At 40.4% G+C, this 25,745-nt stretch overlaps 2 protein-coding genes and 1 pseudogene across 4 annotated transcripts in view; 2 read left to right on the top strand and 1 right to left on the bottom strand.

Moving 5' to 3' along the window:
• Nucleotides 1-15,866, bottom strand: part of CDCA2 (cell division cycle associated 2) — a 46,870-nt gene extending 31,004 nt beyond the window's left edge. Inside the window, 7 exon segments of the mRNA XM_039250419.1 lie at nt 1,767-1,851; nt 3,275-3,474; nt 4,737-4,887; nt 12,964-13,118; nt 14,918-15,088; nt 15,184-15,247; nt 15,697-15,866. Of these exon segments, the coding sequence (XP_039106350.1) occupies nt 1,767-1,851; nt 3,275-3,474; nt 4,737-4,887; nt 12,964-13,118; nt 14,918-15,088; nt 15,184-15,247 (826 nt within the window). The 5' untranslated portion in view covers nt 15,697-15,866.
• LOC120244101 lies at nt 13,985-14,084 on the top strand (annotated as a pseudogene).
• A 962-nt stretch (nt 15,867-16,828) lies between the features above and the next one.
• The window catches only part of KCTD9 (potassium channel tetramerization domain containing 9), a 40,800-nt gene continuing 31,883 nt past the window's right edge, over nt 16,829-25,745 (top strand). For 2 of the 3 annotated variants that reach the window (XM_039250421.1, XM_039250420.1), the window contains exon 1: nt 16,829-16,914. In XM_039250421.1, coding sequence (XP_039106352.1) covers nt 16,867-16,914 — 48 coding nt within the window. In that variant the 5' untranslated portion in view covers nt 16,829-16,866. Of the gene's footprint in view, nt 16,915-17,564; nt 17,830-25,745 lie in introns of all 3 variants that reach the window. The other variant, XM_039250422.1, reaches the window with a different exon arrangement.

The raw sequence follows: 25,745 nt of genomic DNA, 5'->3' as shown, positions 1-25,745 counted from the left end.
TTTTTAATATAATTTATCACATTGGCTAATATACAGTGTATAAAGATTCATTGGCTGGTTCATTGCTTACATACAACACCCAGTGCTCATCCCAACAAGTGCCCTCCTCAATGCCCACCACCCATTTCCCCTCCTCCCCCCTCCCCTCCCATTCACCCTGATTGTTTTCTGTATTTAAGAATCTCTTATGGCTTGCCTCCCTCCTTCTGTTTGTAACTAATGTTTTTCCCCTTCCCTTCCCCCATGGTCTTAAGTTCCTCAAGATCCACATATGAGTAAAAACATATATCTTTCTCTGACTGACTTAATTTCACTCAGCATAATACCTTCCAGTTGCATCCATGTTGTTGCAAATGGCAGGATTTCATTCTTTCTTATTGCCAAGTAGTATTCCATTGTACCAATATTATTTCTTATAAATCGTCATATCACACTGTCTTTTATGTGAAGTTGTCAATAATAACTCTAAATAGACTGTGAAGGGTTAATGATGTATATTACAATTGTAACTATTAACAGAAAAAAAATGCAACAAGGGGAATTTAAAAGGTAATGGATAGGGGCACCTGGCTGGCTCTGTAGAGCATGCAACTCTTCATCTTGGGGCTGTGAGTTGAAGCCCCACGTTAGGACTGGAGGCTACTTAAAAAAATATATTTAAAAAAAAGTAAAAATATATATAAGGTAATGAATAAATAGATTTCCAAAAAGATTTCAGAAATACCCAAGAAATACAGAAGGGAAACAGAAGAACAAAAACCAGAACAGAAAATGCATGAAAAAACAATATTTATTTACTTAAAAAATTTTTTTAAGTTTCTTTATTTTGAGAGAGAGAGACAGCACGAGTTGGGGAGTGGCAGAGACAAACTCCACACTGCCAGCACAGAGCCCAATGGGGGGCTCAGCCCAGGAAGCTGCAAGATCTTGATCCAAGCCAAAACTAAGAGTTAGATGCTCAACCGATTGAATCACCCAGGCACCCTGAAAAACTGTAGATTTAAATCAAACCATATCAATATTGACTTGAAAAGCTAATGGGCCAAATGCTCCCATGGTAAAGAAGGGATTTTCAAAATAAATAAAAAAGCAAGACCTAACTAAATATATACAAGTTTTTACTTTAGGGGCACCTGAGTAGCTTAGTTGGTTAAGCATCCAGCTTCGGCTCAGGTCATGATCTCGGAGTTCATGAGTTCGAGCCCTACATCGGGCTCTGTGCTGGCAGCTCAGAGCCTGGAGCTTGCTTCAGATTCTGTGTCTCCCTTTCTCTCTGCTCCTCCCCTGCTCACTCTGTCTCTCAAAAATAAACACTAAAAAAAAAATTAAAGATAAAGACACAGGTAGGCTCAAAGTAAACCTAATAGCGTACCTTAGCTTTCACTTAATACAAGCATACTGCTTTGGGGGCAGTTTTGAATGTTGGTCCCTTCCCACAAACTTAAAAACCAAAAAATACATGTGCAGTGTTTTGTCTTACAAAATACACTAAGTGTTCAGAGATTCTGTTTTTTATGATGAGTTCTATCAACTTGGAAATATTTCACTAATTCTTATTGGTGACAGTTCAGAAAAATAAAAAGTTATCTTTCATATAACAAGAATTCTGAAACATTTGTACTAGACCATGAGCTCCTCAGATGTAGGGCACTGTTTCAGTTTTCCCAAATTTTAGCATATAAGTAACCCAATCATAAAATATCCACTGAACAATAAGTTTCGATGGGTGAATTGTCACATGTATTAAGGAAAGATTAAATACTTACCACTTGAAGCCTCTGTGAGATCTGAAAGTGAAAAAGACTCTTCAACCAAATATCCAGACTGTACTGAACCAGATTCAAACGATTTCTTGGGAGGAAAAAAATTAAGGAAATATTAAATCTTATTACTTACAGGAGTATTGAGATCTGTATAAAGATTTGAGTAAGCATTACAGATTATCTGGAAATCTGATGTTAAACCAATCAATCATTATCTACCTAATTGTTACAAAATACTGGAATGGAACTAAAAAACAGTATTCACTCTGAACCCTAAATATCCTACCAAATAAATTTCACCTCCCTAGTTTATAGGACACATTTTTGTAGCCTTATTGTTTGAAGTCTACAAAACCATATTAACTGATTTTAAAGAGAAAATTCTCAAAATGAGCAAGTAATGTTATATAATTATTAATCAAACAACAGAATATCAATAGCTAGGCTGGGAAAACCATCAATGGCTAGGACAGAAAACACACTCAAGTAGAAACCATTAATATGGAAATGATGGAAACCATTTCTAAATCGTGGTGTATGTTCAAACAATCAAAGTTCTGATGAGAAACTACTGGTTCTGCCAGATGACGATTTCATGTCAGCTAGGAAAAAGCAGACGGAGCAGAGATTGTAAATGACTCCAGGGTACAAATGAAACCTACTAGACTCCAAAGAATCTTTAATGACTATCGGACATCTATTATGCCGGTCCAGATAAGATCAACAGGAAATGCACTGAATCTACATGACAGAGAAGGTGCAGGGAAAGTTCCAGCTCTAATGGGATCAGGTGTCTCCTCTCACTGAAGATACGGGGACTGGCTGTCTCACAGTATAACACAAGGAAAGCCAGTGAGAAGCGAACTAGCTTCTGTTCAAATGTGAGTGAAGGTCAAGGATCTTCCATGGTATTATTTCACACTGCTTACCATCTTTTGATAACCTTAACAGGCTCTAGGTAGCTCTAAGCAACAAAAATCCATACGGCTAGTTGAAAGAGGTGAGCAGAGCAAAGGACAGACAGCTAAAGAGCAGCCTGCTTCCTAGCCGGTATCAAACCAGTCAGGGGCAGGAAGACCCCCAGACCTGAGCTGCACGGCCCATATATAATCCTCAGCTCATTCGCCAGTTACCTGTAAGTAACATGCCCCTACATCTGCCACCTCCAGCAGACAAAAGGCTGCTCAGGGCAAGACTGTGACTGTCTCACTGTGGTACCACCAGTATCCAGAGCCACGCCTCGCAAGCAGAAGACCAGAGGGCCTAAGATTTTCATCAAGTGTTTTTTGTAACCCAAAGCAACGTATTAATCAAAACTGTCCAATAACCCATAAGCCCACAATAAAAAGGATTCAGTAAGTAGGAAATACACACACAGAGCACAATTTAAAACTCAGCTGCAGTACAGAAGTACAAGGGACGGTAACTGAAAAAGGGTTCGGACAGTCTTAAAACTGCCTCACCAGAAAACCAAAGCTTCATTTTCCTGTGATTCTGGTTAAGTGAAGTACCTCAGGGAGATCCGCAAGAGGAGCATCAGCAGCACACGCTATGCCCGTATGAGGAGAAGTGGCTCTACTGGACATCTGGAGATGAACTGCGTCAGGGAGGTTGCCATCAGAGTCGCCTGGAGAGGATATCCTTCGACGTTTGGAAGATAAATCGGCAGCGAACTCAAACTGTGGACACTGCCCAAAACCTTCCTTTTTGGCTACATACACAAAACAAAATAAAAACATATCACAGCCATCAGTATTTTTCTTTCCTAGTATTATTTTAAAATTTTGTACAGAATGATTTTAGTAAAACGTAATGCTTGAACCTAAATACTTGATCAAAGGGAAGGATACGTTTCTATTCAGAAGAGAAATCTAACTGTAAAGCAAGAGACCATCACTACTAAAAGGATAAGAAACATTAGGAGAATTTTCTTCCAGACTTTCAAAATGTACTAAAATACATTAATATACATTTCCATTTCTGATATAGTATCTCACTCTGTTTTAAGGTTTACGATGAACCCTCTTCATTTGAGCATTTAAAGGATGTGGTTATGTTCTAAGACTGGTTCTGCTTTGACTAATCGTCTGTATGATTTTATGAAAAGTCCAGACACAATGCGCTTCTGTTCTTCCTAGCTACAAAAAGTGAATTTAATCAGCTGTAGAACTACAGCAAATCATGCCTGTCAAGTATTTTCAAATGCAGGTCACAAGTGAAAAACAGCTTACAAAGTATAGTTACAAAGTACAAATACAAATGAATGCATCAAAGTGGGTCATGCAGACTGACTGGACGTGTCTTGCACACGCGGAGGTGTGGGAATATACTAGAAGGTGGTTCAAGAAACAAACCAAAACCAAATCATTTGGAACCTTAGGATGCAACGCACCAGAGGAATGGTTATGATGATTATGGTGATGCCCAGATTTTGTCTAATTCTGGTATTTCAAATGCTCTGTGATTAGAAAATCAAGAGACAGACAAAAGGAACCAAATGAATTACAACCTAAATTGTAGTAAAGTAATGGTTAAGAATGCGACAGGCTATTAAGATGTCAGATTAGATATCTCTGTTTATAACATCAGGGGTTCAGTTTGGTATTCATAGGAATGCTTGCCAAACTTAATAATAAACCTCTAAAAATCATGGTTTGAATGCTTGAATTTGCCACATGCCTTATTCTAAAGATGAAATGAGCTAACTGGCTCTGACATGCTAACACTTAAAACTTAATTGTGGCCATTTGGAGATGTAGGCTCAGGAATGCCTGAGAGCAAGTTTTTTCAAGACAAACCAGAAATCTAAATTTTTGTGTGAAATTTCCCAAATTTTAAATGTTAGGCTCCATTTAAAAATACCAAGCTCTGCTCAGAAAAGATTGCCTTCACACTGTGGAACTCTATCTTTTTTATACCTCAGAGGCTTGTCTGCATCAATACAGAAGTCCAAACTGAATTCTTTCTACTCACTTGAGCCTGTTGTCTTGACTTCTCCATCTGCCTCTGAGAATTCAGGACAGCCCATCATGTTTTCATTCTCCTTTATGCAGTGAAAAGCTGACTGGAAGGCAGACATTCGCTCTCTCAAAGAATTAACATTTCGATAGAGTACAGGACTGCCCTGTCAAAATAAGAGACATGGAAGAGGGTATTGAAGGTGAAATCAAACACAGTTTCTGTATTCTAGGCCTATAACCACTGGATCCAGAACTAAATACCTAAAGACTTTCTGAAGATCAGAATGAACGGATTAGTGTACCAGAGTCTCTTCTCTCCCTCGACTCATATATTTTCAGTTCTGAGTATTTCGTGTGCTACCATGGTGCTTCCTCCTCCCTTGGTTTTGAACCTGAGCAAAGAGGAACACCCGTGTGGTACATACAGACATGTTGTTACAGGCTGGTCAATACTGAGACTCAGTCCATGCACATGACTAAAGTCCAGGGTAGGTGGGGAAGAGCTTTAAAAAGGCACTCATGAAAAACACAACCCCAATTATTTGAGGGCTAAACATTTAGAAGGATTCTTTCTGGGGAGGTTAAGACCTCTCCTTTATAACTGAGAGTCCATAACCTGAGACAGCCTCAGCAAACCAAATTGCAAAGAGAAAATTTAGCACAAAAAGGTTTGAAAGGCCAGTGTAAGCAATTATATTGGAGAACACAGGAAAACACGGACTCCTAGAGATGGAGAAAAGAAGAAAGGACAGAAGAACCTCAATTTGTAATTTTACCAGACTTGCTAAAAAGGAAAAGAAACCTTGAAAATCAAATGCATGACACAAAAGGTCTCAACACATCTGGTTCAATCCAAGCTAGTCTGACTGCTTCTTTCCATCCATATACCCACCCCCAAGGAGACCAAGACACAGATGATCCTTAGTAGCTCAGATACCCACCTTCATACTTACCCTCGCCCCAGCTAAATTTTCCTGATCTCATGGGACATTACTTCCTCAGAGCTGGAAGCCAGCCATTTACTAAACCTACAAAGCCAAAAGGTCTAAGTACAGGAGCTTTCTGGAAACTCTAACAGGGTTTCAGCCAAAGAGCCATCAACTGAAATTGACACTGGCAGCGACAGAAGTGATAAATGCGAGTAACATACAGTTTAAGAGTTCTGTTTACCCATAAATTATAAAGTTCTCTGTTTTATTTATGGGTATTTAATTACCCATAAATAATTAGGCCCACCCTTTATTATTTAGACTAACCTATTTCCACCAGTTTGGAGCTTGTAACAATCTAAAAATTATACCAATAGACAAAAGTAAAGTAAAAAATTACCTCCCTTTAAGATATCATATGGAGGAACTCAATTAAAAGCTTGAAGCCATGTTTGATGGTGAATCTGCTCACACACTTGATTCTATTCCCAGTTAAATATATTCAGGAAGCAAACTGTTACATAATAACAGAAGATTTTAAATCCAAATATGGTTGATGATGTAAACCTTTATGATATAAACAACACAAAACACTCATAAAAACCTGGTGACCAACTCTTATCTATGAGATAGGGAAAAAATAAAGGGGTTATCCCAAAGTCATACAATTTACCTCCAAAGGGCCTTTTTTCTCATGCTCATATGTGAACACAGGGGAAGGTTTAATGTCCTAGGAATTTAAAGCCTTTTGAAATGCTGCCTAAAAAACAAATGAAAGGTTCCCTAGTTAGAATCGTTTTTCCCAATTTCCTGATGGAGAATGGGAATAACAAAGTAAATGAAACATCAAAATGCACTGCTTCATTTTTTTATGAATTTTGTCAGGCAACATTCCTTCTGTGTACCAGATACTGTTCCAAGGGATCCAGATACAGGCGAAAAATTGTATTCTAAACTGAAATTCTGAAAACATATTAATATAGTTTCAGGTACAAGAGGTGCTACTGAGAAGATAAAAGAGGAATCTGATGCAGGAAGTAAAAGTGATGCTTTCGTTTGAAATCGAAGCACTGTATCTGAAGCAGTATCTGAGGTGAAACCAAAACAATGAGAAAGTGCTGGTGGAGGGAAGATACTAGGGGAGAAAGGCATTTCCCAATAATGAGGAAGAACAAGAACAATGGCCTTGGGATGGAGGAAATAGGATGCAGTATAGAAAAACTACCACGCCCAGGAAATGGAAGGAGATGGGGATCTGAGGCTAATGGTGGGCAAGGCTCAGATCAAGGAGGCTTCAAAGAAGGGGTCTGGGTTTAATTCAAGGCATAACACAAAGCCATGGAAGGTTTTAAGCAGCAGAATGAATGATCTGGGATAATGTATCAGAACTGTCCTGAGACATGGTGGATGGATTAGGGAAAGGGAAGTAAGGAGACCAGTTAGGAAGCAGCACTTGGTAATCTAGGTAGGAATCACATTAGGGTTGCGGTAGAGGAGCTGTGGGACAGGAGGGATTACAGAAGGGTCTTTAATGGGTAACCTAAAGGTAGCGATGGGCTGGATGTAGAAGGAATCACAACAGATAGACAGGTAATTGACCTGAGCAACTGGATGATGACAGCTTACACTAAGACAGAGAAGTGGGGAGTGGAAATGAAGAATTTGGCTGTGGCCATGTAATACTTCAAATGCTTATTAAACAACTAAATGAGGATGCTGAATAGGCTAGATCTGGAGTTCTAGGAAGCTCTGGGCCAAAGCTAGACATTTTGGAGCCATCAGTCTACAGCTGATGCTTGAAGCCATGGGAAGGAATTAGGTTACCTAAGGAAGGCAAAGAAAAGGGGGCAGAAAAGAGTCCTGGGGCACTCGAGCATTTTTGAGAGGAAAATTGGAAGAAGGGGTGGAATCGGCATATTGAACACAGAGAGAATGACCAATGACACGGGAAGAAAATTAGGTCAGTATGGAATCCCAGAAACCAAGTGAGGAAAATATTTCAGGGAGGGAGTGGTTGAACATACCAAAAGTTGAGGAAAGGCTAAGTAAGATGCAAACTGAAATCTAATCTTTGTCTTGGCAGGGTGTAGGCCATGTATGATCAACAGTGACAAAAGTCTTCTCGATTGAGTAGCATAAACAAAAGTCCAATTGGAGCAGCTAGCCGTAGTAGAGAGGATGGGGCAGAAGGAAGAGGAGCAAGACAGGACAGACCACCTGTTCAGGGAGTCTGGCTGTGGTGAAGAGGCACAGAAAATGGGGTATCACGGAAGTCTAGGGAGAGTTAGAGAGAGATACGAAGATTTGCTTGTACGAATGGATAATGGCCCAAAAGAAAAGGAGGAAAACATAACTGAAGAAAAATAAGCTCGGAATGATATGGCCATAGTAACGTAAGCTCTTGAATAGTTATGTAACCCAACAATTAGGAAGTTGTAGAGGACAGGAAGTACACATGTGTATGTACAATAAAAGCTATAAGGAGGAAAGAGGGCTAATTCTCCATCATCCACAGTGGGAGGTCAATAGTTAATGCCTTAACACTGAAAGATTAAGGAGTAGCAATTAGGCAAGAAATAAAAGGCATCCAAATGGGAAATGGGTAAAAGAGTCACCATGTGCAGAAGGCATATTAAATATAGGAAACTAAAAAGTCCACCAAAAAACTGTTAGAATGATATCAGTAAAGTTGTAAGATACAGAAACAACATACGAAAATCTACTGTGTTTCTATACACTAACAATAAACTAGCAGAAACCGAAATTAAGAAACTGCATCAAAAAGAATTAAACTAGGAGGAAGTTTAACCACAGAAGTGAAAAACCCATATAATGAAAACCGTAAGAAACTGATGAAAGAAACTGAAGACACAAATATATGGGAAGATATTTTATGCCCATGGATTGGAAGAATTTATATTGTTAAAATGTCCGTACTACTTGAAGCATTCTACAGATTCAATGCCATCCCTATCAACATTCCAGTGGCATTTACCAAGACATAGAACAGTCCTGAAGTTTGTATGGAATCACGAAAGACCCTGAACAGTCAAAGCAATCTTGAGAAGAACAGAGCTGGAGGCATCATGGTCCAATTTCATACTATATAACAAAGTGACAGTAATCAAAACAGACATGTAGATCAATGGAACAGAACATAGAGCCCAGAAACCTATGAATGTATGGTCAACTAACAGAAGACAAAAGAGCCAAGAATATCCAATGGGGAAAGAATAGTCTCTTCAATAAACAGTGCGGGGAAAATTGGACAGCCACATGCAAAAACAATGAAACGGAACCATGATCTTACACCAAACATAAAAATTAACTCAAAGTGGACAAAAGACTTAAAAGACTGGACACCACAAAAACCCTAGAAGTAAGCTCCTTGACAACAGGCTTGACAGTGATTTTTTTAATTTGACACCAAAAACAGACAACAAAGCAAAAATAAGTTAAGTGTTCTATATCAAACTAAAAATGTTCTGCACAGCAAAGGAAACCATCCATAAAACAAAAACGCAACCTGCTGAATGAGTGAAAATATGTGCAAATCACATATCTGACAAAAGGCTGATACGAAAAATATAAAAAGAGCTCATATAACTGAATAGCAAAAAAAAAAAAACAAACAAAAAACAGGCAATTTTAAAAAGGGGAGAAAATCTGAATAGACATTTTTCCAAAGGGGACATTCAGATGGTCCAGAGACACATGAAAAAATGCTCAATATCACTAATCATTAGGGAAATGTAAATCAAAACCTAATAAGATGTCACTTCAAACCTGTTAGAATGGCTATTGTCAAAAAGAATAAGTGTTAGCAAGGATGTGAAAGGAGCGCTGTGCACTGTTGGTGGGAATGTAAATTGTCACAGCCACTATGGAAAACAGTATGGAGGTTCCTTGAAAAATTAAAAGGAGAACTGCCATATATATGACCCACCAATTCAGTTTTGAGGATTTATCCAATGAAAATGAAAACACAAACGTGAGGTCATATGTGCACCTCCATGTTCACTGCAGCATTATGGACAACAGGCAAGTTACGGAAATAACTTAAATATCTACCAATGAACTGACAGATAAAGAAGATATGGTATATGTACACAATACTTTTCAGCCAGATAATAAAAAACCTTGTCATATGTGACAACATAGATGGATCCTGAGGCCATCATGCTAAGAGAAGTCAGAGAAAGACAATATGATTGTATTTACATGTGGAATCTAAAAGTTTAAAAAGAAAAGAAAAAAGGAGCTCATAGATACAGAGAAAAGACTGGCGTTGACAGGGGCTGCTTGGGAGTAGGCAAAATGGGTGAAGGGAGTTAAAAGGCACAAACTTCCAGGTATAAAATAAGTAAGTCATGGGGATATAACGCTGAACATGGTGACTATACTTAATATTACTATTTTGTATATTTGAAAGTTGCTGAGAGTAGATTTTAAGTTCTCATCATACACACATAAAAACTGTAACTATGGCGTTGGACATTAACCAGACTTACTATGGTGATCGATCTGGAACACAATCGATCCTTGAACAACATGGTTTATATTGCAAGGATTCACTTTATATGTAGTTTTTTTTTTCAATAAGTACAATTCTGTAAGTGTATTTTCTCTTAATTTTTAATAACATCTTTTTCTCTAGTTTATAGTACACAGTGCATGTAATATACACAATATGTGTTAATCGACTGTGTGATCAGTAGGCTGTCAACAGCAGGCTATTTAGGAGTTGTGATTTTCCATGGCACTGGGGTCAGAGCCTCTAAAGTCCCCTTTATGTAAGGGTCAATTGTGCATAAAAATTCAAATTAGTACATTACACCTCAATTTAATAAAAAGGAATTGCAAGGGGGAAAAAAGCCTGTTATTAAGAAATATGAAAGCAAATACCATAAGCAACATCTACAAAAGTTGAAAATGAGACCCTTGGCAGGGTGCCTGGGTGGCTCAGTCAGTTAAGCGTCCGGCTTCAGCTCAGGTCATGACCTCACAGTTTGTGGGTTCGAGCCCCGCGTTGGACTCTGTGCTGATAGCTCAGGGCCTGAAGCCTGCTTCAGATTCTAGGTCTCCCCCTCTCTCTGCCCCTCCCATGATCATACTCTGTCTCTCAATAATAAATAAACCTTAAAAAAAAAACAAAAAACTGAGAACACTAAAGACTTAGTTCAAGTGCATATCAAAGATCAATAAGAGTATTTTAACAGACTTTTCCAAATTGTGGCTATTCTTCCTTTAATGCAACACAAAACTCAACAAAGATTTCCAATAGGTTAGTTGCTATGTCAAATATGAATGTCCTATCATGAAATTTGTCATGAAATTTTCATATTCTGCTATATTAAAATCTGTGAGTCTCTTGCAATTTGAGGGTATATTTTGCATGCACTGGTCATTAGGAAAACACTGGCTCACTTAGTTATGCAGATCTTTGAAACATTAACACCTTATTTTTTCGTATCAGAAAATCACGTTCATAAGTATCCCTGCTGATCTTAAAAGAAAAGTTTAGCCACTAGGAAGTTCTCAAGCTCATGATGCTGAATGTATGTTGTTCAAAATTCTAATTTTCTTCAGAAAACACTAGTTTTTTCAGGAGTATGAAAGGCTTCAGTTTTTCCCTGAAGTAGCAGGTTTGCTATTCATTTTTGAGAAAATGCTGTTCACATTCCCAAGTCGAACCATGATATCAGTCAGGCACTCTTTTCAAGTAAAAATGATATAACATAAAAAAAAAATTAGTCAGAGTCTGGCTCACCACTCCAGGTGATTACATATACAAGTTTTTTCAAAACATCCACCACACTTCTGTAAGTACTTTGGAAGTGCTTGATGCATACTTCCCATTTCATCACACAGAATATTCAAGGGTGGAGAAGTAATAAAACATCATTTTCAGGGCACCTGGGTGGCTCAGTCAGTTAAGCATCCGACTTCGGCTCAGGTCATGATCTCATGGTTAGTGAGTTCGAGACCCCATGTCAGGCTCTGTGCTGACAGCTCAGAGCCTAGAGCCTGCTTTGCGTTCTCTGTGTCTGCTCTCTGCTCCTCCCCTGCTCATGCTCAGTCTCCTTCTCTCTCTCTCTCAAAAATAAACATCAAAAATTTTAAAAAGGGGTGCCTGGGTGGCTCAGTCAGGTGAGTATCCAACCTCAGTTCAGGTCATGATCTCACCGTCCGTGGGTTCGAGCCCCGCGTCAGGCTCTGTCCTGACAGCTCGGAGCCTGGAGCCTGCTTTTGATTCTGTGTCTCCCTCTCTGCCCCTCCCCTGCTTGTGCTCTGTCTCTCTCTCTCTGCCTCTCAAAAATAAATGAACGTTAAAAAAAATTTTTTAAACAAAAATTTAAAAATTAAAAAAAATAAACTTGTAGTTTTCACTGCATCATCCCGGATATTAAGGGAACCTGGCATTACCACCTGCTGTGACTGCTTAGCAGTATGGACTAAAAGGACAACTTGGTGCCATCAGCTTTACCCACCATTGCTTCTGCACTGTGAGCGCAAACATCAACCTAGTGGAGGAAGGCAAGCACCTCGATGCTACCACAAAATACTGTTTTAACCTCATTGACCTCTTGGATGGAACTGAGGGATCCCCAGGGACCTAAGGATAATCTCTGAGAACAACCGCACTACATAGCCTCATGCATAGTGTCCCAAAACTGAAAAATAAACAAGTAATATAAACACATTTTCAAACACGAAGGCCAGTGCCCAAAGAGGCACGTAGTTGTCCTTCAAGAAGGGTAAGCCTTAGCTGTGTCTTTCATAGCACTTCTTATACATTATTTGACTGTTTAGAAATATATATTATTCTGATAAAAATTTGCAAAAATATCTACATCCTTCCCCATCAGCAGAAAAATAAATTCCTCCCTTTTACAGAGTTAACCCCAATACATTCCCGGGGGGGAGCTCATACCCCTAGTGCCAATATGCAGTGGTCAAAAAAAAAGAAAAAAAGACACTTAAGTAAAAAATATTAAATTAAAAAGGCTGAAAAACACTGCCTCACCTCATTATAGAGAAAAACATTAACTGGAAAAGAAAATCGGCAAAATAAAATAGCTCCACTAGAAAACCACGTCTATCCAGGATTTCCTAATTCTTAATATAGCCATGTTCAACATCGCCATCAACGCTAACTGAACGATCTCTATAAGACACAGAGAAATTATTATCTCCCCAAATCCAAGACAGATGAGATGCACAAGGTAGAAACACTGGACAAAAGCTGTGTCACATAGCAAAACATTGTTCCCAGAAGAATTCACGACAGAACTTAGAGGAACATCATACCAGAAAAGGAGAAGTCTGTGTCGAAGAAGATCGCTCAGTGTTCTTTAAATTCCGCTGCTGAGCAATGAAACGAATAAGATGGTTTGTTTCAGGGGAGCCCCGAACACCAATTGTAGAGCGTCGTCTGGATTTTTTAAGGTAGGATGGTGACTTTCCTATAATGAAAATTCTCATTAAAATTGGAACAAAACAATCATCAGTAATCATGTACTGAATTCCCCGTGATATACAAGCTTAAGAGAGAACAAGATAAACACATTACTGAAATCTAAATAGACAATGACAGACGAAATTATTCACACATGAGCAGCTGAATAGGGCTCTTCGTTTTGTGTAGTGACTTATTCCATGCTTCTGAAAGTGTTTGACACATAGAAAACACTGATCAGACAGCTCTGGAACGAATACGTGAACACATTTTAACAGTTGTCATTTTTGTTTCCGATTTCCTGCAACGGGGATGGGTAATGGCTCGCTCTGGACAAAGAACTTCTCTTTCTCTGGAATTAGTCAGTCTTCTCCCCAAGAACTGAAAGGGAAGTTCTCCACTTAGGCAAATGTACTCTCACATTCCCAGTTCTTCAAGATAATTTATTTCTCTGAGATACCTATCTACCTGTCCACATGACTCTGAATTCTGGCCATATACTGAAGAGCACAAAATAAATCTAGTTTTTTTTTTTAAGATCTATGAATAATGTTAAGGGAATACAGATTAGCTTAGTGCCCTGACTTTCCAGTCTTTGGTTACCTTCCATTTCTAAATGCTGCATTCCAATCTGATCCCATTTCCATGTTTAATTCATCTCTAGGAACATTACACTTCACTGGTGAACTTCATTTCTACTTCTTAAAGATTAGCCCTAGTCACTTTTCTGTTTGTGCTTTTGAAACAGGCATACCCCAATCTTTCCTAATTGTTCAACATTCTCTTATTTTTGCCATGCATGAGCATAAAAATTACTAGTTAGAGTATATGTATTCTTATATCCCATGTGTCAGTCAAGTAGTGATTTACAGGGCTTGCTTCGGCAGCACTTACTAAAATTGGATTGATACAGAGATCAGCACGGCCCCCAAGCAAAAATTACACGCAAATTCGTGAAGCGTTCCATTAAAAAAAAATTTAACGTTTTTTATTTATTTCTGAGAGAGAGAGAGACAGCGTGAACAGGGGAGGGTCAGAGAGAGAGGGAGACACAGAATCTGAAGCAGGCTCCAGGTTCTGAGCTAGCTGTCTGAGCTAGATAGCTCAGAGCCCGACGCAGAGCTCAAACCCACAAACCGTGAGATCATGACCTGAGCCGAAGTCGGACGCTTAACCTACTGAGCCACCCAGGCGCCCCTGGTCCGTATTTTTGAGAAAGACAGATGTCATATGTTTTCACTCATATGTGGATCTTGAGAAACTTAACAGAAGGCCATGAGGGAAAGGAAGGAGAAAAAAAATAGTTACAAACAGAGAGGGAGGGAGGCAAACCATAAAAGACTCTTAAATACAGAGAACAATCTAAAGGTTGACTGGGGGGTGCGGGGAGAGAGGAAAGTGGGTAATGAGCATTGAGGAGGGCACTTGTTGGGATGAGCACTGGGTGTTATATGGAAGCAATGAACCACGGGAATCTAACCCCAAAAACCAAGAGCACACTGTACACACTGTATGTTAGCCGATGTGACAATAAATTATATTAAAAAAATTAAAGTACAAAAAAAACCTCCAGTAGTTTATAGACATCTTTTCCAGTTTGAGCAGAGCCCACTTGTGAACATTATCAGGCTGGGATGCCCAAGGACACTGATACTCTGCTATGCTAGATCCACTGTGCATGCTCACAAGAAATCCTCCTAATCGAACATTTGCAGAGTCAAAGCAATGACATTGAGAAGATGAACTGGCTTACGGAAGCTATTTTTAAACTTTAAAAGCACTGCAATAGAATGACGCGAGTCTTACCGGAAGAGTTCTTTACAAAGCTTTCAGGTGTAATTCCCAATTGCTCTACTGTTACTGTGGAAAAGTCCAAGGGTGATTTAAAAGTATCTGGTGTGCAACCATCAAGAGTCACTTCGGGTGCATGCTTCTGAGTTACAAGCCTCCCATTTCCCAGAAGTAAAGAGGTATTTTCTGAAAGAGACAACATATCGTGGGGGCTAAATATCATGATGAAAACAAATACCGAAACCTCACGTTTCACAAGGAGGCAACAGATCACTACATACCAGCATCATGAAGAGCAGACTCCTTGGTTTCAAGAGGCTCGCTGTCTTTTGAGTTGGTATCCATCTAAAAGGAGAGAGAGAAAAAGAAAAATAACCCCATCCCCAATATTAACGTGACTCAATTGAGATCCTCGTTCAAAGCTGACTTTGAATACAACCCACACAGGCATGAAAGTAGATGTCAAAAACATATTTTGAGACCTTTTTAAAAAGAGAAAAGGAGGAAATTGCTGTTGGGGAGGAAACAAACAGACACCATACAATAAGCCATGGCTTTTTAACCTTGGCGAACACCTGAAACCTCTGGGTACCCTCTTAAAAAATTCCCAGAAGTTCTAATTAAGTAGGCAGGCTGGGTTACAGGAAATCTGCATTTTATAAAGCACGCGGGTGACGCGGCTCAGGTCGCAGGAGTGGTCTCAGGACCACTACCTCGGGAGAAGGGGAAGTACAACACGCTTCTGAAAAGCACGCCCCCAAAACAGCGCGGCTGCACCGGGCTCCATGCCCTACCTCTCACTCCCGCAGCTCGGCTCTCCCACTGGGTGTATTTGGAACGCTCCACCACAGGTGAGTTTTGTGCAGATGCTGACGGTTCGCTCGAGAGGGCAACTGTCGGCCACCAAGCAGGTCGCCGGGGGCCGCCTTGTCGCTGGCGCCCGCACCCTGACCCCAAAGTCCGCGTTCGCTACCCACTCTTCGGCCTGGAGGCCGCCCGCCGCCCGATTCAAATCACTAGCCCCGCCTCCCGGAAACTGGAGTTACTCTAAGAATCTCTACGCCGCCGCTGTTCGCACGTGTCCACGCGCACCCCTATCTCTGCCAGGCCTCTTCCTCGTCGTCCCAGGACCAAGAGTGGCTTCGTGACCTCGAGAGAAGCCGCCACTAGCCGTGGGTGACGCACCGACGAGAGACACCATCTACTAACCTGTATCCGCGGGGACTACTTTGCGTGAGGATTTCGCGGAGGAACGCTTCAGTTAGTACCTAGCTCCGCCCCCCGATTTTCAATTGGATACTGCAAACTTCGAAAAGAATCATTGGAATCATTGGACCAATCCTGGCAGAAGGACGGGCGGGCCCTTATCCAATCATCCAGTCCCGACGGCAGCCGTTTCGTCCGTGGTTTGAGGAGTGGGGGGTGGCGCTACTTGTCTGGATCCCAGCTAGCGCTCCACCTCTTTCCTTCAAACCCCGCCTCCCCATGCAGATGAGCTCTACCTGGTGTTGGGTTTGCGCCTGCTCAGTAATGTTTTGAGCCGCCGTTCGGCTCCAGGTTCAGCTGATTGGCTGATAACCCTTCCCGTCTGCCAGACTGCAACCTCTCTTCCCTCCCTCCACCTGGGCTGGGTTAGTATGAGCCCACCCAATGAATGGCGGTGATTGGCTGAGTTCTGGCAGGCGCTGCCGGTTGATTGGTGGAGCTTAGCGTCAGTCTGGGAAAGGTGGGGGAAGGGCCCCAGGCTGACTGAGGAGCCCAGGGGCGGGGTGGGAAGGAGGACCGGCCAACCCTGGGGTGTGGGACCGAGAGTGCGTGCGAGTGTGTCTCGTAATAGAAGGAAGGTGGCGAAGGGAGGAGAGTCCGAGTGGGTGGAGGGAGGGGTAGGGCGGGAGAAGAAGAAGGTGGGAGGAGAGCCAGGTGGGAGGGTGGCGACTCACTCAGGACCCAGTGGGGGCAGCGCGATGAGGCGGGTGACCCTGTTCCTTAACGGCAGCCCCAAGAATGGAAAGGTAAGGGGGTCGGGAGGAGGCGGGCTGGCCGCGGGGGGCTAGGGCAGCGGAGCGGGCTGGCAGGGCAGAGGGCTGAAGTTGGGGAGAGGGGCTGGGAGGTGGGCGTGCGCCGGGGTGGGGGCGTCCAGGAGGTGACCGTCGGGTTCCCGCGGGCTGGGAGGAGGCCGCGGGATTCCTAGCCCGAGCCTGCCCTTGGGCTCCCCGGCCGCCCTGGGGACCAGCGCAGGTCAGCTTGTGCTTTAGCGTTCCCACGTTCAGGTGTGGGTCCTGGAAAGAGGAGGACTCGGAGGGCGTGGGGAGGACCGCTGTCACCTTAGCGCTGGGTGCTGATATTCCTCGTCCCGCCGCCTCCCCCGAAGACCCCGCTGCCCCCCACCCTTGGCTATAGAAGGTGCTCGTGGCCACCTTCGTGCTGAGTAATGGTCTGTTCCAGAAAGTGGTTGTGAACAACTAAGGCAGGCATGGAAGGCTGATCAGGCAGAAAGAATAAAAAACTGCTGATCGGTGGATAAGTAAGATATTCTTCTAGGTCGAAGAGAAGATTGAAAACTAGGGACATTTTCCTGATGGTTCCTACCTTTCTCTTTTAGGCTCCCCAAGCCCCGCCGCCGCCGAACTTAGCTCACTTTTTAATTTCGCCTTATTTGTAGTTCCTTAGAGGACCGTCACAATAGACCAGAATGGATGGATTTGACGTTACAAGTTGCTGCGTTAGGCCTTTGTTGAGGGTGTGGTACTAAATAATTTTTTCCAAGGCTGGAGCAAGCCAAAATGAACACTGTTCCTTCTCAAGCCTCCTGCCCCACCCATGAAAGTTGTTCGGCTTCTTTGGAAAATTTGACTGTTGGAGGCAGACATTTATGATGTGGCTAAATGACATCTACAAGTAACTATGCCTTAGAGTCTAAGATGAAGGTAAATTGGTCTCCTTGTATTATTTGTCAGAATACAGTACTTTGTTTCCTGCCTATTTTGGAAACAGTAAATTTTTAAATAGTGTTTATTTGTGTCGAGGTTATAAAAAGTGGCTTTCCAACTACTCTGAAATTTTAAGTCTGCTCTAAAAATTTGAAGCAGTCTAGTTTGTTGACTATAATTTTGCATTGTTCTAGTTTTAGAGCTTTAATACATAAAAACAACTGACATATATTCAAGTTCTTGAGTTTGCATGAATGTTACTTCCAAATATACTTCACAAGAGTTCTCCGATTTCTTATCGTTAACTTATAACTTCTTACCGTTAACTTATAAACCTGCTTTGTCTGTTGTTAGCTACTAATAATCTGAAACTTGTTACTGGGAGAATTAGTATATCCAAACAATTTTAACATGTTCTCAAAAACAGACCTCTGATTGACCTTTTCATCCAGTATCTCTGCTTTGTTCCTCCCTGAGAGACGATGTTTTGGCTCGTTCATAAATATTTAACTATGCTCTAAATCTCTCCTGAAGCCACTGAATTTTGTTTTTTCAAACATCATCTGTGTTAGTCTTAACTGTGTCCTTTTAAGGTATCTAGTTTTGACTAGATTAGGTTTTTGGATTTAAATTTTATTTATTTTAAAAATATTTTGCTAGGGAATCTCAATAGATTGGAAAAAACACATCTTCAGTAAATAAAAATAAATATGTTGTGAAGATCAAACCGGAGAGGACCAGGATAACTCAGTATTAAAAACAAGTCCTGCCATAATCCTTACTACTCAGTTGGAAAATGTATTCTATGCCAAAGTTCTCGGTGTTTCCTTCTCTCCCCCTCCAGCTGATTAAAAAAAAAAATACTATAATTACTCTTGTTTGACAAAAGATAGCAGAATGACATATAACAGCCTGCATGTTTATGTAAATTGACTATATTTAGCCAGGATTGGCATGATCCTGACATGATGCTCATGAAAAACATGCTGAAACGGAGCACTACTATTAGAGTTTGATTTCCCACTCAGCAATTGGAATATCTGTGTCACTTTCATGATCTCCTTATTTACCTAGCTTCTATTTTTTGCTTCCTGGTCATAGGATTATTGTCTGTGTTTTCAAATAAGTTTCCCTTCTAGAAAGCTTGTTCAGTGGTGGCCAGAATGGGCCGTAAAGTCCGGGGTTGGAGAGGCAGGGAGTCACTGCAGGGACCTATATCATATACCATTACTTTTCCGTATACTGAATCAACAGAAGTGTTAACTGGTGACGCATTGATGTAGTTGTACAGAGGGCGTTGCATTCTCTAAAAGAGTGCTTTCCAGAATGAGATAGCACACCACAGAGGGTGTACAAAAGGATCCTGTGGCATTTGAGAAGAAATACTATGTACTTAAAAATATAAAATCATATTAAAACTCACTTTTTCAGGCTGTAAAGACACAAGTGCTTTCAATGATTGTGTATCAGGTGGCCTAAAGTCTTCTGAGAGAGGAGAGTTCACACGTGAAAACCTCTTCACTGGTTGGTTCACGTGGGCATAGTACTAGTGACATACTGAAGCACGCATGTGCTGGGGTAAGATTTGTGTTATCCAGGTTTTAACTAAGTTAACCTTCACCAAAATGCCAAGTGGCTTTTTGTTTTTAAATGTTTGTTTATTTGAGGGATGCCTGGGTGGGCCAGTTGGTTAAGCATTGGACTTCGGCTCAGGTCGTGATCTCACAGTTCATGGGTTCAAGCCCCGTGTCGGGCTCTGTGCTGACAGCTAGCTCAGAGCCTGGAGCCTGCTTCAGATTCTGTCTCCCGGTCTCTGCACTTCCCCTGTTTGTGCTCTGTCTCTCTCTGATTCTCAAAGATAAATGTTAAGAAAAAGTTTTGAAATATTTTTAAAAATAAATGTTTATTTTTTGAGAGAAAGAGTTTGAGAGTGAATGAGCAGGGAAGGGGCGGAGAGAGAATCCTAGCAGGCTATGCGCTGAAGGCATGGAGCCTCATGCAGGGCTCCATCTCGGGAACTGTGAGATCAGAACCTGAGCCAAAATCAAGAGTCGGTTGCTTCACCAACTGAGCCACCCAGATACCCCAAAATGCCAAGTGGCTTTAAAAGATTCCTTCAGGGATGCCTGGGTAGCTCCATGGGTTAAGCATCCGACTTCACCTTAGGTCATGATCTCATGGTTCGTGAGTTCAAGCCCTGCATCGGGCTCTGTGCTGTCAGCTCAGAGCCTGGAGCCTGCTTCGGATTCTGTGTCTCCCGCTCCCATTCTGTCTCTCTCTGTCTCTCAAAAATAAATAAATGTTAAAAAATAAATAAATAAATAAAAAGATTCCTTCAAAGAAGCATCAGATTGAAGACTACTAGTTATGTGAACACAAGTAAGCAATGAGAAAATGGCAGAACAGATCTCTCCTAATATAAACTACGAGATTTAAAAAAAAAAAAAAAAAAAAAGAATGGATCTCTGGATCTGAGAAGTCAAAAAGTGCCAAACTTTAGAGACTATTTAAAGTCCTAAATAATAACTACTATTAACAATAAGCTACTCCCTAAGTGTATATTGTTCGAGGAAACATTAGCCAACGATGAGGTCATCCCAATTAGCAAGATGTTTAAAAATATTTTCCAACATATGAAGACAATTTCAGATGTTTTTCTTTTCCTTCTTCCTTTCTTGTTTGTTTTCATTGTTTAAAGTCAATTTTATATTTGCAAGATTTTACTGAATTTAATGATAACTATTTAAAGGGATTTTTACTGGCTGACTCCATGTTCTATGTTGATTTAAAAGTCTTCATTTGGGAAACCATATTTTTTCTGCTTGTGGCATAATCTTTATAAGTAAGTAAGTAAACATAAATGAGCACATGCCCAAAACTGTTTTGCTGATGGGGTGCATAGTCAAAAACATTGGAAGGTCACAATTATAAAAAATTGGGTTCTTTATATTTTAGGTTTTTTTCAATGGCTCCAAAACAATCAGTTGTACTTGAACCCTTTCGTCCTTTCTCCATATGCCTCAGAATTCCCATTTTTCTCTTTTGAATATTCCTTGCAAACAGTTGGTATTAAGGAATTTGAAATGAGGACCCAAACATCAGAATGTTTGGCTTTGGAGCACATGATGTCAGTTCAAAATTTCTGTACATCTTGAACATAAGTTGCTTTTTAAACTTCAGAATATTCAGTAATGAGCTATGAAAGCTGTAGACCTTTTGCATACCTTCTTCATTCAGCCAGCACTTACTGAGCACCGTCTTTGTGTGAGGAGCCATGCCAATTCACTGCGGATACAGCACATATCACATAGTGGGATAAGAAATAGATCTTCTATGCTGATGTTTACAGCCCTGGCCCAGGATAGAATTGTTTTCTTCTGGCTTTGCTATTAGGTCAGAAACATGCTGTTGGTGTTAAGTATCCAAATTTGAATCCATTGTAGTAAGCTGAAGGAAAGCGAAATTTGAACATGAATAATAACTTTGCTTTTCGGGGCTCCTGGGTGGCTTAGTCGGTTGGGTGTTCGACTTTTGCTTAGGTCATGATCTCGCGGTTCGTGGGTTCGAGCCCTGCGTCGGGCTCTGTGCTAACTGCCAGCTAAGAGCCTGGAGCCTGTTTCGGAGTCTGTCACTCCCTCTCTCTCTGACCCTCCCCTGCTCAGGCTGTCTCTCTCTCTCCTAGAAATAAATAAAACATAAAAAAAAAATAGTAACTTTGCTTTTCAACTTTAAACATTTAAAACGTGCACTGGGGGGGCCCCTTGGGTGGCTCAGTCGGTTAAGTGTCCGACTTCAGCTTAGGTCACGATCTCACGGTTCGTGGGTTCGAGCCCCGCGTAGGGCTCTGTGCTGACCCCTAGCTCAGAGCCTGGAGCCTGTCTTCAGATTCTGTGTCTCTTTCTCTCTCTGACCCTCCCCTGTTCACACTGTCTCTCTCTCTCTCTCTCTCTCTCTCTCAGAAATAAATAGAAAAATTTTTTAAATAAAAAAATAAAACATGCATTTGATACACATTAAGAATATCAATGCATAAAAATTAAGAGGAAAATAATAAAGATAAGTAAACCTGCCACACAACCCAGGAAAAAGCATATCACCAAAACTTAATTACTTGCCCACTTTTCTATCCCCTCCTTCTCCATAAAGTCAGCCAATTTGATGAATGCTGTATTTCTCTTTGCCTTGTTTCTTGACTAGTTGAGCCATGTATGTATGTGTAACTAAACTATATCTTGTTTTGTAATTTGGGGACATATCCTAAATTGATATCATATTATATGTCATCTCTTTGGACTGAAAAATATTTCTAAGATTACAACCTTACCATTCCACATAGTTCTAGTTTATTTTCACTGCTTTGTAATAGCCCATTATGTACAAGTACATTTTATCCATTTTCCCAGTGGACCTTTGGATTGTTTATTTCTTTACATTCGGCCATTAAATTGATGGTGCTACCATGAATGTACCTGTAAATATATAGCCAGGTGAACACACGCAAGCATTTTCCTAGGGCAGTGGTCTGCAAACTTTAGCTTGTGTTGGGATTAGCTGGACAGACTGAGAAACCACATCACTGGGCCCCACTCCCAGACCTTCACATTCAGTAGATCTGGGATGGGGCTGGAATTGGAATGTATAACATACTTACAGGTGATCTTAAAACTACCAGTCTAGGCATGACACTTTTGAGAACCACTGCTCTAGTGGATATATATAAGTTGTAATAACAGTTGACCCTTGAACAACACGGATTTGAACTGCACAAGTCCACTCATGTAGATTTTTTAATATATGTATAAATAACACTGTACATAATAGTCCTGTGAATGTATTTTCCTTATGATTTTTTCTCTTTTTTCTTATTTTTTAAGGGGGAGGAAGAGAACACAGGGGAGAGGGAGAGAGGGAGGGAAAGAGAATCTTAAGTAGGCTCCACACCCAGTGTGAAGGCAGATTTGGAGGCTCCATCTCACAACCATGAAATCCCCATAACCTGAGCTGAAATCAAGTCGGACACTTAACTGACTGAGCCACCCAGGTGTCCCTTCCTTATGATTTTTTTAACATTTTCTTTTCTCTACCACACTTCCTTGTATCAAAAGAGTATATAACATAACATATAAAATACGTAGTGATTGACTTTATGTTATTGGTAAGGCTTCCGGTCATCAGTAGGCTATTAGTGAATTGTTTGGAGAGTCAGAAGCTGTACGTGGACTTTAGACTACGCAGGGGAGAGGGAGGTGGCACCCCAAAACCCTGCTTTGTTCAAGAGTCAACTGTATTGGGGGCTAGGGTATGTGAATGCTTAATTTTTCAAAAGGCCAAATTGTTTTTCAGAGTCATTACAGTAATTTATATCTCAACAGCATTGCAAAAACCTCCCTCCTCATCCTCTTTAACACTTGGTATTGTCAGACTTTAATTTTTAATATTTCAGTATTTGCCTTCTTGACCTAGAGTTAGCTGTGTCATCTTTTTTAGCAACAAAATAATTCAAAACTGTGTGGAATTTAAGAAACAGATGAATACGGGTAGGGAAAAAGAGGCAAACCAAAAAACGGACTGTCAACGCTGGAGAAGTGATGGTCACCAGAAGGGATGTGTGTGGGCTGAATAGGTTAAACAGGTGATGGGGAGTGAGGGGTGTGCTTGTGATGAGCACCAGGTGTTATATGAAAGTGCTGAATCACTACATTGTACACCTGAATCTAATCTTAAACCGTATGTTAACTGGGATTTAAATAAAAATTTTTTAAAAAAGAAAAAATTTTTAAATGTATTAAACTAAAAACGTAAGTAGAGTAAATTGAGTTCCGTGTTTAGTAATTGTGATTGGTAGTTTGGTTGGGTAAATGGACCTGCATAAATTCACTAAATATTTATCGATAGTGTATTAGGTAATAGTATGGGCACGTGAGAAAAAATGCTTTAAGTACAAGTGCAGGTTTTAACTTTTAAATCGGAGTAACATAGGTTGCAATTTGTAAATGGTGTTTAAAGGCAAATTAAAACTCCCAAAATTTTTATGTCCTCCTAGGTAGAGTATGACATTTATTTTCCCAGTTGGTAGATGGCTTTCACTTGATGTCTGAAATTTAGAAACGATTAAGTTCAAGAGCAGTACAATACAGTGGTCATAAACTTGACTCCAGGTGCTTCTCAGTTTACTTCATAGAATGTTTCCATTCTTAGTGCCTAGTTTCCTAAAGTGGATAATCACAGTGATGTGGGCCCTTTAGGACCACGCTTGGGAGCATACCACACATAGAGTAAACAGCCATTCTTAGCACAGTCATTTTATAACCTTTCGGCCCCTCTGAAGACAAAAATAAACTCAGCCTAAAACCATCAGAGTTCATATCCGTGATGTACAAGATGTCCACTGCTGCTTTTTCCCAACCAAGTTGCTAGATAAAGAAAGGTACGTGTGCCAGTCTATTAGAAACTTTCTTACCAACTTAAAATAGTTTCCGAACGCATCACATTTTTATGTTGGTATACATCTATTTTTAAATCTGATATTCTGGTTGGTTTATATGAAAAACAGATGTTGAATATTATGTTTGCAATATAATTTTTGTCAGTATGCTCCAGAGAGTAAAGGTAAAGTGATCTAGTTAAAAACAAATGCCAAAAATGCCCTTCAAATGAAAAGCAAGTATGTTGGCCCAACCTAATGGCAATTTTCAGATTTACAGAACTGTAAGATTTTTTGCAATAATTTCACTACTATTTTCTCTAATTCATGGCCCTTTAGTTATTTCATGTAAAGTGTCAACTGCCAGACTAATTTTGATTTGTAAAATAAGAATGTAGAGCAATGGAGATCTTACAACTTTTTCCACTTATTGCATAAATCATACCGCTTCATTGTAACAAATCTGGGAAACAAAAACTCATAAGAAAATAAGTCAACCATGATGCTGTTCGGTAGCTTTATGAATATCACTTTAGAATTGCAGTTTAACTGTGTACTTTGTTTTTCAACTTAAGAACGTCAGTGGAAAAAAACTTAAATAAATTTAACTGACTCATACAAAAAAGACGTGTCGTAGTTCCACACTCTGAAAGCAATGAAAACTTCACCTCACATTCAGGACATGCTTGTCAAAGGCTTATAAGCCAGGTAAGGGAACGTTTAATTAAGCAGAGCCCTCTTTTTAAGTCAGCTGTGGTGGTTTTCTGGGTGCCAGGGACCAAAGAAGTACTCAGGGATGTACTCAGAGCTGCTCATCCCTCAGTATTGCCAGGGCACCTCAGGTCACCCGTGTTCACAGAATGAGAAGCAACTTTTACAGATTAAAACTTTCTCCTTAAACCTGTACAGCCTCGATAGAAAGTTAGACTGGAAAATGCATTTGATAGTGTGTTACTAAGCCTGACTGAAGTAAGAATAAAATGAAGTTTATCTCAGTGTTTACTTAGAATGCGCTCCTTAGTGGTTTTGCAACTTATAAAGGCATGTCTGCTATGCTGTGGTTGGCCCTAGAATTGCCAGATTGTATGTGTGAGCTTTTGGTTTTGTTTTGGTCTTATAAGTAAATTTGACATCAGTGGGGAAGAAAGAAGATAGCAACTACTCAACCCCCCCATCTAGATCTGCAAGCAGGTTTTGAGTAGGACATTATCCCTTTGTTACTGCAACCTGCTGGGTCTTAGTCAAGACTAACAATTAACATAGGTGTTTCTTTGTTCTTCTTTTTGTTCTGCTCTTTGGAACAGTACTGTCCAGTAGAACTTTCCAGGATGGTAGAAATATTTTGCATCTGCAGTGTTTAGTATAATAACCACTAGTAAGTGTGGCTACTAAGCAGGTGAAATACAGCTAGTGTAACTGATGAACTCAGTTTTAATCTTTTATTAATTTTAATAAATTAAAATCTAAGTGGCCTCTCTTAGTGGCTTCC

Source organism: Hyaena hyaena, unplaced genomic scaffold, assembly GCF_003009895.1.
Source record: "Hyaena hyaena isolate Hyena2069 unplaced genomic scaffold, ASM300989v1 scaffold_370, whole genome shotgun sequence".
Taxonomy (NCBI): Eukaryota; Metazoa; Chordata; class Mammalia; order Carnivora; family Hyaenidae; genus Hyaena; species Hyaena hyaena.
The sequence above is the reverse complement of the archived record's forward strand: the minus strand, read 5'-3'. Positions and strand labels throughout refer to the sequence as shown.